The sequence below is a fragment of the Hyperoodon ampullatus genome, assembly GCF_949752795.1.
Source record: "Hyperoodon ampullatus genome assembly, chromosome: X".
In the NCBI taxonomy this organism is placed as follows: Eukaryota; Metazoa; Chordata; class Mammalia; order Artiodactyla; family Ziphiidae; genus Hyperoodon; species Hyperoodon ampullatus.
The window spans coordinates 131,508,714-131,520,715 of NC_136913.1; the positions used below are offsets into that span (position 1 = coordinate 131,508,714).

The 12,002-nt window shown below is 55.0% G+C and overlaps 1 protein-coding gene across 2 annotated transcripts; it reads right to left on the minus strand.

Moving 5' to 3' along the window:
• Positions 1–2,431: 2,431 nt before the first annotated feature.
• On the minus strand, positions 2,432–10,810 carry CCNQ (cyclin Q). 2 transcript variants are annotated; one of them, XM_079727309.1, is made up of 5 exons: positions 10,703–10,810; positions 9,555–9,738; positions 7,943–8,075; positions 6,491–6,718; positions 2,432–2,866 (listed from the first exon to the last, which is right to left on the minus strand). In XM_079727309.1, the coding sequence occupies exons 2-5, from the start codon at positions 9,722–9,724 to the stop codon at positions 2,837–2,839; spliced, it is 561 nt and encodes a 186-aa protein (XP_079583435.1). In that variant the 5' UTR covers positions 9,725–9,738; positions 10,703–10,810; the 3' UTR covers positions 2,432–2,836. The 2 variants fall into 2 exon arrangements, with proteins under 2 accessions (XP_079583435.1, XP_079583434.1); XM_079727308.1 differs by having other exon boundaries at positions 2,432–2,926.
• Between the last annotated feature and the right edge of the window lie 1,192 nt (positions 10,811–12,002).

Sequence of the window (12,002 nt, forward strand, 5' to 3'; positions counted from 1 at the left end):
ATGCCTTCACGAAGCCGGATGCCATCTTTACCAGCTGGTAGCCTGGGAACAGGGGTGGGTGCCATGAGTTGGGGGAAGGCCCATGTGTGAGTTTCCTGGGCTGCTGTAACAAAGTACCACAAACCGGGAGATGGGGGCGCTAAAGCACAGGCGTTCCTTCTCTCCCAGTTCTGGGGATCAGAAGTCTGAAATCAAGGTGTGGCAGGGCCACGTACCTTCTGCAGCCTCTAGGGGAAGATTCTAGTTTTTTCCAGCTCTGGCATCGCTGGCAGTCCTTGGCTTGTAGACACATCACTCTAGTCTCTGCCTCCGTCGTCACAGGGCCTTGTCCCTGTGAGTCTGTGTCTTCACCTGGTGTTCTCCCTCTGCACAGGCCTGTCTCTGTGTCTCTCTCCTCTTCTGATAGACACCAGGCATATTGGACTAGGGTCACCCTACTCCTGTAGAATCGCATCTTACCTTGACAGCACCGCAAAGACTATTTCCAAATAAGGTCTCATCCACAGGTTCCGGGGCTTAGGACATGAACATATCTCTGGGGGACACCACTCCCCATCCCAGCTGGAAAAGAAGAGATGGGCCGAGCCCCACATAGAACCTGCTTTGCCCGCTCCTTCCTCTGGCTTGACAGGCCGAGGAAGGGTCAAACATTTATCACTTTACAGTAATTAAGATGTGCTCTGGAATGAAAAGCTCCTGGAAGCTTCAGGTTCTAGAAAATCTTATCTCAATCTCTCCTTTTTGAACCTAAAATAAAGGAGATGGAAGGTTGTATATCTTTAATCCATACTGTCTTCTACAAAAGCCTCAGTAATAGGAAGCCAAAGCAAACAAAAGAAAACCACCCTGCACCAGGTTTTAATTCATACTCTATGGCTGAACTGTCCTTGCAAAGCACATACAAAGCACAGCTGGCCGTGTCACATATTCCTCAAAAGTGTCACATACGTCCCAATACCTATCCTTATCTCTGTTCCAATGACAACACACACTGAAGGTGGGGCTCACAGCCTTAGCGGCATCAGGAAGACACACAGACGACCCCTTAGTGACAAGCACTGAGCTGACAGGCCCAGAGGCCAGCACACAAAGCCAGCAAGTCCCCAGGGCAGTGTGACAGGCACACACATGGGTTGAGGGATTTAAAATAGCAGTCAGCAGTCACAGTCTGAAATTGTTTGGTCCAACCTGCTCGATTTACATAGTGGGAAACTGAGTCCCATTGAGAGAAAGGAACTTGCCTGATACCTGGTAATCGTGAGAGGAAACTTAGGGCCACAGAACCTCCAGAGAGGCTGCTGTTAGCCCCGCAGCCCAGAGCTCGCCCTGTTCAGCACGGTGGCTCTCGGCTGGGGTGGGGACACCAAGGGCAGTGCTAGGCCACGTGGGGCAGGCAAGGCCGGGGTGGGGGGGAGCTGGGCCCAGCCTGTGGGGAGGAAGGGGGTGATGGAGGCAAGGTGCTTTTTAAAAAGCACGAGGCAGAAAGGACTGGCAAGAGAGCCGAAGCCGCCCTCAGAGGCCTGCCAGCCAGGCCCCTCACCCTCCACTGTCCGCGCTCAGAGACCGGGCCCTGGGCTTTGGCACAGACTCTGTCATCAAAGGGTGCCCAGTTGAGCTGGAAAGGACACAGTGGAAAAGGGGACATTTACTCATATCCTTCACCCTGAAGACAAATAACACAATCACTTTGCAAACTCAAGCAAGCCCTACTGCCTGACTTGTCACCCATGAGTGACCCCTCCCTCTGCCTCTCACCCAGTGGACCCTGGGCGTGCGAACCAGCCCCCATACCTGTGGGTGCCAGAGGGCATGGTGGCCAGTGACCAGAGCCTGCGCTCCCCTGGTGACAACCTCGCAAATGTGGTGAAGTGCCTGGGACAGTCCCCCAGCGCCCATGCCATCATGTGTTGAAGGATGGTCCTACCAGCATGCGTCGAGCCCAACGGGGGTTCCCAGGGAGAACCGCCCAGGCTGGCCTCCTTCCCCCAGGGCACACCCAGGAGCAGCCCTTCCTGGAGCAGTGCCACTTGAGTGGGAGTCGGGGGGCAGGGCACGGCTCTGAGATTCCCTAGGCTTGGCCTCTTGACTCACTGTCTTGGCATTAATACAAATTTGTAACTTTCTAGATACACTTTGGTCTTCTTGAACTCAAATGACACTGCTTAACCCCTCTTTCCAAGATGTAACCTCACTTTCCAAGCAGAATGATTGCCAAGCCCTGCAAGGGTGCCAGCAGAGGAGGGAGGACATGTGGGCCCTCCTAGGGGACGTCATTGTGACACAAGCACACGCTGTGCCATCCTGCCTTCCAGAAGTGGTGGAGGGCCTACCCCAGGCACTTCCAACTGGAGAGCATTTGAGGGGAAATCGAGTCTGGATGGCACCCACAAACCCCCCAGGGCAGCACGGGCTACAGAGCAAACACAGGGTGTCCCCGTTCATTTGTATCTTTTATTACACAAAATAAAGTTCCATCTATGTTGCACATTAATTCATTCTATAAATCAGGCTTTTAAAAAATCCCCAGGGGCGCAGTCCCATCCTTTCTTTGATTTTCCTTCCGATGACGTCACCCTCCACGGCAGTCCGGTCCTCCCAAAGGACAAAAGCAGACGCAGCGCCTGGCCTCGGCAGCCCTTCGCGGTGCACTCCCAGCCCGCCCGCTGGAGGCGTGGTTCCTGTCACTGTCCAGACCACGGCTGCCGGGGACAGTCATCGCCTTCACCAGCCCTTCCAGCTGGTCCTCTGGGGGCTGGCGTTCACGGCCCTGTGGCGCTGCCATCCCCAGGCTGCCGAGCGTCACGGACTTCTCTTTGGGCAGGCCTGGACCAGGGCCTTAGGGGATCTCTGTGTCCATGGTATAAATCTGAATGAGATCAGACACAATGTTATCAATGATTGGCTTGGTAAGGTCTTCACTAAACACCTAGAAAGGAGAAGGAAAACAGGTTCTGGTTAGACTCCCTCTCGGTTAAACAAGGCACCTGCCACTAAGCACAGAATCACAGTGCACAGGGGTGGGGGATGGCATGGGGACTCGGCTATTGGAAACGAGGGTGGCTCTCTGCACAGCCGGTTCAGGTCCAGCCTGCCGAGGCTGATCACAAAGCAGAGAACATTCCAGATGGAAGAGGCTGTGGTGATTGTCCAACTCATACACGAGAGGGGACTTGTCCTGGGTTACATGGGAAGCTGGTGACAGGCTCCTGCCTCCCCCTGGAGCTCTCAGGTCCACAGTCTCTGGGCATGGGAGCAGGGGTGGGGAGTTCATTTCCAGAAATAGGCTAGGTCTCCTGGACCCCACTCTACCCTAGGCCAACCCCTAGGGAACACGTGGACCTGCTCTCTAGCCTGGACCAGAGCACGTCTTTTTTTTTTTTTTTTTTTTGGCCACGCTGCACAGCTTGCTGGATCTTAGTTCCCCGACCAGGGATTGAACCCGGGCCCCGGCTGTGAGAGCGCCGAGTCCTAACCACTGGACTGCCAGGGAAGTCCCCAGACCGCCACTTGACTGTGCCACGGAGCTTATAAAATTGCAACATGAGTCCCCAGGGGCCCAAATGAAGAGGGCTTAGCTCTGCACGTTCCCAAGGAAGGTCTGGTCCTGGCCTGGCTCCTGGGAGGGGAGCTCTAGGCCCCTGCCTGATGAGAGGGTCTCGGTTTGCCCAGGGCCGAGGGACCTGGGAGCTCATATCTGGTCTCTCCTGGACCTGTCCTCCGTTCCTTTTATCTTTGCTGATTTCAACCTGTATCCTTCCCCGGTAACTAACTCGAACTCCCATAACCACGAGCATAATGGCTTTTCTGAACTCTGTGAGTCCTCCCGGCAACACATCGAGCCTGAGGGTGCTCCTGGGGACCCCTGATGACACGGCAAGTAAAAAGCAAAACAAGGAGCACTTGGTTGGATGCCGTGGCCCCTGGGCCAGGGGGTTGCTGCCTGGGGAATCAAGGTACCACGAAGGTCAAGGCCCAGGGCTGAGCTAGGGCAAAAGCTGGACCTGAGTCCACCCTGCTGCATGGCCACCAAAGGAAGCCTGAACTCTCCACAGGCTGTCACTTCAGGTGGGAGATGGTGACCTGGAAACACCCCCTCCCTCGACCACTGGCTCAGGAAGATCAGCCGTCACCCCCTGGACTCTGGTTGGAAAATAAATACTTCAGAAATACAGGCTTGCATAGCACAGGGAGATCAGCTCGGTGCTTTGTGACCACCTAGAGGGGTGGGATAGGGAGGGTGGGAGGGAGGGAGATGCAAGACGGAGGAGATATGGGGATGTATGTATATGTATAACTGATTCACTTTGTTATAAAGCAGAAACTAACACACCATTGTAAAGCAATTATACTCCAATAAAGAGGTTAAAAAAAAAAAGAAAAGAAATACAGGCTTACTTGTCAGGGTCCACGAGCTGTATGCTCTTGGAGACCCCAAGCCAAGAAATGATCGTTAAAAAGTAGTCCAGGGCCGGGACTTCCCCGGTGGCACAGTGGTTAAGACTCCGCACTCCCAATGCAGCGGGCCTGGGTTCGATCCCTGGTCAGGGAACTAGATCCCACATGCGAGCTGCAACTAAGGAGCCCGCCTGTTGCAGCCAAGACCCAGCACAGCCATGTAAATAAATAAATATTTTTTAAAAAGTAGTCCAGGGCCAAAAGCTGGAAACAATCCAAGTGTCCTCCATGGAGGAACGAACCAACATGACGTGGCCCAGCCGTACCACGGAACAGGACTCGGCCTTAAAAAGATGGGAATTCTGACACCTGCTACAACTCGCTACTGCTTTAGAGCCAGAGCCTCATCCACCCAGAGACCCGAAGCACCTGGGCACAAACGGCCACCCCCGCTGCCACGGCTGCCACGCTCGAGGGCAGACGAGCGACTTCAGAGAAGTGGTGGCTGAGAGCAGATGAGCAGGAAGAGTGTCTCACGGTTTAGAGGAAGCATCCGGGGGCGGGGCGGGCGGCCCATCAGCAGCCACACATCACCAAGCAAGTGGCCCTCACCTGCTCAAAGGATGCCCGACCACTCCCGTGCATGGAACCCAGAGCCACCCGGAAAGACAAGAGCGAGGGAAGCGCAGGTGTACCGCCCAGAGGGGCGGCCTCGTCCAGGAGAACGATTGCTGGGTTAAGTGTGTGTCGCCCAGAAAAGAGGTCCACGGCGGAGCTGTTCCCCGTGCTCTCCTCTCATGAGGGGCAAGGGGTGACGGCCGAGAGCGGGAGGCAGAGGGTGCTGTGGCAGCTCCAGCCCTGGTCACGGGCAGGAGCAAGTGAAGAGAAAGGTGAGCAGCACGGAAGACACACAGAGGAAGCCAGTGATGACCCGGCAGATTCAAGTAGCCCAGGATGGGCCAGGAAGCAGCGGCCCCTTGCGCCGCCACCTGATTCAAGAGAGTGGGGACATTGGGCTCACGTGATCTGGAAGTCCCCAAGAAGCCCGGCACGGAGCAATGCTTTTGTCCACGCAGCCGCCCTTTGCCCCCCACCTGCCCAGGCACTGGGCGTGGGGCAGCTGATGAAGCAGATAAGGTCCCTGGCCTTGGGGTGGTGGCGGGGGGGTAGACAGGCAATAAAGGTCAATGAAGCACAGAAAGAAGCTGTGACCTCCCAGGAAGGGCGAGCAGGCCGGGGGGAGGGAGCCTCAGGAAGGGGGAGGCAGCCACTGTGGGTTCACATGGGAGGGGTGGTGCCCAAAAAGGAGGAGCCTTCCGTCACCCCAAAGTCTGCTTACATGGAACCTCATTGTAGGACAAGGAGGGACAATGGGGTGTCATGAAGAGAGGGGCAGCAAACTTCAAGTATAGGAAAGGAAAAACAGAAAATGATGTCAAAATCCCATTTTAAGAAACAGTGGGGCTACCCAGGGAAACCCGCTAGGACTGCAGCCTTTCTGACACACACAGTTCACCCAGCTCTCAACAAACTGCTCTTGGCATTCAGTACGTCTGGGGGAAGCGGGGTGTCATCTGTCTTATCCATCTATGCATCCACACCCCCATCTATTATCCAACAACCTCCTTTTCTATCATCTCTCCATCCCACCACCCACCATCACCTATCCAGCCACACATCATCTATCTACCTACCTACCAACCAGTGTCTTTTTAGAGCACCCCCTAAATGTCTTCTGACGTGAAGCCAGACTTATTAACCTCGGATCTATGAGAAGCTCCCACTCAGTTCAAAAACAGGACTTGGTTGACCTCAGTAGTTCTCAGCCAGGGGTGATCCCTACCCCGAGGCACTTGGCGACGCCTGGCTGTCCTGCCCAACATCCTGCATCCGGCCCTGAACGCCCACAGTGTCGAGGGGGAGAGCCTGCCTTAGACGCTTAGGACAGAGTATCCTCAAGCTTCAAGGTTCCCAAGTAGCCCGTATCTTTCTTTGTGGATAATTACTACAAAGAAATGTGACACCAGGTACAGGGACCTCAGGCAGAGAAGAGGGGGACACACGCCAAGGGGGACTGCCAACGCAGTCACCTCACCTGCCACCATGGCTTCTCGGCCTCGGCCTCAGAGGGCACCTCGACCCCATAGGCCTGCAGGGCCAGGTGGAGCACTGCCACGGCTATGTGCTGAGCTTGGAACCGGAGGCACAGCCTCCCGTGGTAGCTGTCCCGCAGCAGGGCCCAGGCGGTGATGGAGACGGGGCTGCGCTGCCAGCTGTAACGGTTCAGCCAGTTCTTGAGTGACACCAGGTAGTGGAGCAGGTACTGCAAAGACACGGCAGTCAGCTCGCCCCAGCCACCTGCCTCCTCACTGTGAGCCTGCGGCCTGTCTGCCCACCAGCCACTCGCCCCTAGGCTGTCACGATGTGTGTTCACCACAGATCGGATGTCGCCTCCCGGTGCCATTGGAAAAAAGCCCCAGTGCCTTCCACGGGCCTTGCCGCACCCTCCTGCCAGGTTCACCTCCAGCCCCGCCTCGGTCCCCTTGGGCCCGCCTGCTCTCAGCCTCCAGGCCCGGCTCCCAAAACCCGCTCAGCCGCTCTCAATGGCCACCCCGCCACTGTCCCTCTCCGTCAACGTGGCCCTGTGCTGGCCACCATCAGCGATCATTCTGCTCATCCCCTTGGCCCAGCTCAAACATTAAAACTCCAGAAACAGCGTCCCGATCTGCACGACAGGGCATGGCACCCACAGTCCAGCCTGAGGCTAGGGGCCAGCCAGACACCGGACACTGGCTCTCGGGGCGCTAGGGCCTCTGAATGCCCTCCAGCTCGGCCATCTGTCAGCACCCCCTCTGCCCGAACACCACGCTGTCCTGAGCCCACGGGGAGTGCCACTGAGGAGGGCAGCCCTGCACTGCATGCCGACAGAAAACACTACGGCTGGGAACCTCCACCAGTGGCTCTGGGACTAGGGAGGCGGTCGGGAAGGCCCACGTACCAAGCCCTCCCCTGCCTCTCTGCAGGCCGCCTTTCCAGCTGCGCACAGGGGCCTTCCGAGTGCTCTACGGGTTCACGTGCCCCTTCTGCTGCTTTTCGGAAGCAATTCTTCTGCTGGGACGAATGCACTCCTAGCTGTGAATGGTGAGTGACCAGGCTTTCCTCGTGGGTTCGTACACACAGCTGAGCTGGCGTGAGCTCTGAGGCGGGGCAGCAACTCCTGGCCCAGGGACTCGGCAGGTCAGGAAACGGGCCCTGCCTCCCCGTAGCTCAGTGAACAAACAACTTATACGGGTCTGGGGACGGGCACGGGCTTCAGAGGGCACGCGGATCCCGGCTTGCAGCCACAGCCGAGCGGGCGGAAAGGCAGCAGCTGAAATTAGAGCTGCCTGAGGGACCCCGAGAGTGGGGACGCACGAGGCTGCCCGAGCCGGTCACTGCTCCTCCTCAGGGCCCCGTGTGGCTCCAGGCTCAGGGGGCTGCACTTTCCGGATAAAAAGCAAATAGCTTCATGCCTCTGGGAACTGTCGGCGACCCCCCCAGCACATACCTTGTGAGGGTGCTGGAAGGAGACCTGGAAACGCAGAACCCGCAGTACGAACAGCTCACACTGCACGATGCTGTCCCGGAGCTCCCAAAAGCGTGAGTCCAGTTCCAAGGGCTCGCTGTCCGGGTGGAAGTACCTGTGCAGAGAAACAGCATGGCTGACGGCAGAAGTGGGTGGCCCCAGGAGCCCCCAGTCATGGGATATCCGGATGCAATGCCAGGGCCCCTGTGCTGTTGATCAGCATAGGGTCACCATCAACCACTCTCCACCTACGGGTCTACGTATGCGATAGAAACGGTAACCAGAGACGAAAGAAGCCACTTCTAGCGTTAGCCCCATGGCTGTCCCACCTCCTCAGCAGGACGTCGAGTGTAAAGATGGGCTCTCTGCAATGTCTCCAGAGGAACAGTCTTTGCACCCGCGGCGGCGATGCCCGGGGCTCTCACTCTGGGCCCAAGGAAGGCATTTAAACACAAGAATGATGCCCTCAGAAATGTAAATGTATTTTAGTTTTCCATTGTCTTTCATTCCAGATCTTTCTGTCCTTATTTACACCTTATTCGTCCACAACACTCCCACCTATGCAAGATCACCAAGCTGGACGGGAATGGGATACACACTCAAGTGATCCCAGTTCTCTGCGCTGACTCGCCCTTCCCCGCGCCTCCCTCCTCTTCCGATTTCCCCACAGAACCACAGCGGCGCCAACGTCCTATTAGAGCGCCCCGCAGCTTCCCCTCGTGCCCGCCCGCCCTCCCCGCTGGGGCCCTGGCAACTACACGTGGACTCCAGCTGCCCTTCCACAGTTGCCTCTCCTGTTTTTCTCCTACTCTTTGAAGGTACACCATGAACCTGTCATGTTTACAGGGTGGGGAGTGCTTTTCCGTTAACTGTTTCTTAAAAGAGAAGCAGCACAAAATAGTTTTCTTCCCTATCGATTAGAGTTCCTGGAAAGGCTATGACGCACTAACTTTCCATAAATTGCTTCCTCCCAGGCCCCGGGACCTCGGCACAGCCTGCCCAGCCAGCTGGACCCCCGTGTCCTTCCCCAAAAGGAACACAGCCGCTCGGGCCCAGGACTGCGAGAGACACCCCTGAGCAGCTCTGACCAAGTTTCCACACCATCTAAATAGGACGGCGGCCCCAGAACCCAACTGGTTCCATCCAGCCTGTCCAAGACTCCACGAGAATCTTTTTTTTTTTTTAGAATAGAATTTGATCTTTTATTTATTTTTTTAACACCCTTATTGGAGTATAATTGCTTTACAATGGTGTGTCAGTTTCTGCTGTATCACAAAGCGAATCAGCTGTATGTACACACCGTGCGAGCTCCCTCTGCTCCAGCTGTGCCCGCCTGCGACGCTAGGGACACCCTCTTTCCCACTCCCCTCTGCACCCCACCTGGCCTCTGAGGCTTCCCAAAATCTGGCCCCAGCTTCTCTCGTACAGGTGCCCCTGCTTCTGGCTCACTCCTGCCTTTGCTGTTAGTGCTCCCGGCCCCAGTGCAAGGCCACCCTGGTGCCTCCTTCTTAGTTGGACTGCTGCCGCCTGGGGGGCAGGGCCTAGTGAGATCCTTCTCTGGCCTCCCATTCAGGGGGACACCGGAAGCAGCTACCTGTTGGAAACGTTGATGATGTCACGAGTACGCAGGTGCTGCTCCTCCACTTTGCCGGCCAAGTAAAGGGAAGACATGGCCACCAAGTAGGGGTCATAGGCGTCCAGGTCGATCTCGCAGGAGAACTTATGGTATATGGCACAGGCGGTGGCGATGGGGATGGACCGCATCCCTAGCTTGACACCTACCGAGAGAAAGCAGGCAGGGGAGTGCTTCATCCAGGGCTCACTCCCTGCAAAGTGTGAGGGGAGCCGCCAGGTTGGGCCCTAAGGGTGCACATCCCTGTTCTGACAAGACTGAGAGCTCAGGGCCCAGCTGGCAGGGGCTGCCGTGCCTTCCACTGGGTCCTCGACCGGAGGGATTTAGACGCGAGCTTCTCAGACTCTAACGTGCTAACAAGCCCCTGGGGGTCACGCTGAAGTGCAGCATTCCCTTCAGTAGCTCTGTGGGCTCCACACTTCTCCCAAGCCTCAAGGCCACGCCAGGAGAAGCAAGGCTTCAAACTACTGCACCTGGCATGTCCCTTTCTGCACATCTTGAAAAGGACCAAGTTGTGTGCCTGTTTCCACCTTAGCAGGCATTTAACTAGAGGTTGCCCCCACCTCTGCAGCTCACCTAACCAAAATCCTGCCAAGGTGACAGGAGGAAAAAGGCCTCTGAGTATCAAACAGATGCCACAAGTCCCGAGGTCATAGTTTAAGATTATACTCAGCACTGGTTTACTAGTCCCCAGGTTAGAAAAGGCAAGAAAAGCAAGCAGGGTGACTGCCAAAGGCAACCGCAGGCAGAGCAGGAGAAAAGCAACATCAATGGCCACAGCCAGGCTCGAGGGAAAAAGAGCAACATACTGAAAAGGGAACAGAACTCAAAAAACAGAGCATGATGGTTTGATTTAGGGGTTAAAGCCCTAAATCCCCCAGACAGCTCCTAGGGAAATCACTGCATTGGGTCACAGAACCAAAAGAAATTCAAAATGACCAGGGTTAATAAGGGAAAGTTAAATGACATCCCATAGACTGAAAGAAGGTGGAGAATAACCAACAATCATTAAAATTGTGTTCAACATCCTCTACCTAAAAAGGTGTATTAGTTCCCCAGAGCTGCTGTAACAAGTTATCACAAACTAAGTGGCTTAAAACAACACATACTTTTTTCTCTTACAATCCCGGTGGTCAGAAGTCCAAAATGAGCCTTAGGGGGCTAAGTTCAAGGTGTCGGCAGGGCTGGTTCCTTCTGGAGGTTCCAGAGGAGAATCCACTCCCTTGCCCTTTCCAGCTTCTAGAAGCGCCCGCAATCTTTGGCTCACGGCCCCTTCCTCCATCTTCAAAGCCAGCGGTGCAGCATCTTCTAACTCTGCTTCCATCATCACATGGCCTATCTACTCCTCCTGCCTCTCTCTCTAAGGATGGGTGTGATTATATTGGGCCCACCAGATAACCTAGGATAGTTCCCCAACATCAAGATGCTTAATCCCAGCTGCAAAATCTCTGTTGCTACATGAGGTAACAGTCACAGGTTCTGGGAATTAGGATGGGGAAATCTTTGGAGGACCGGTATTTAGCCTCACACAGAGGGCAAGGGCATATGCAAAACATTTTAGCATTAACTTTTAGCATTTAGGTTTTAGCATTTCCGGGTTTAAACTTCAGTTTCATAGATAGTTCCTACATGGGACCACTCATTCTCAGAGATGTCAGATTAGGTGGTATTACTGCACATGACCCTCCAAGTCTTGGTTTTTATATAGCAAACCCTCAAAGGGTAGCATGCTTCCCTGGTTTACATGGATCCTCCAAGCAGATGAATGGGGTATATGAGGGGGCACTGCCATCCTTCCTTATACACTTTGCAAAACTTCCTGGAAATTAAATGTACAAATCACTGGGATTAAGGGTCCTGCGCTATTTCCGAAGACTCTGCCCACCTTGACTTGAAAGCGGACTCACCCAACGCCCTCCTCCACAGAATGCACACAAAGTAACAAAGATTGCCCTCCTCCGCAGAATGCATACAAAGTAACAAAGATCGGCAACAGCTATCTGTCAGTTGAGAAAACCACTATTGACAGATAAAGTGTTTCTACCAGAAGCCAATCAGCTACATCGCCTCGCCTTCGGAGCAGGAGCGCCCAACACTACGGTGTGGATGCCCTGGCAGGGTTCAAAACACAAGTTGCGCCCCGGCTCCTAGTTGTTTTGTTTGGGGTTTTTTTTTGGGGGGGGGTTGTTTGTTTGTTTGTTTTTTAAACTTAAATTTGCCGGAGTTCCCTGTATGTTTGTTTATTTATTTATTTATTTGCTGCATTGGGTCTTCGTTGCTGCGCGCGGGCTTTCTCTAGCTGTGGCGAGCGGGGGCTACTCTTCGTTATGGTGCGCGGGCTTCTCATTGCGGTGGCTTCTCTTGTTGCGGAGCATGGGCTCTAGGCGCGCGGGCTTCAGTAGTTACAGC

What these genes read in the sequence shown, in the direction of transcription:
- CCNQ (XM_079727308.1), bottom strand. Translation starts at nt 9,724, where the DNA reads ATGCGGTCCATCCCCATCGCCACCGCCTGTGCCATATACCATAAGTTC. An exon ending in ATCATCAACGTTTCCAACAG is followed by an intron (nt 8,076 to 9,554) that starts GTAGCTGCTTCC and finishes TTCTCTGCACAG; the next exon opens with GTACTTCCACCCGGACAGCG. An exon ending in CCTTCCAGCACCCTCACAAG is followed by an intron (nt 6,719 to 7,942) that starts GTATGTGCTGGG and finishes GTGTCTTTGCAG; the next exon opens with TACCTGCTCCACTACCTGGT.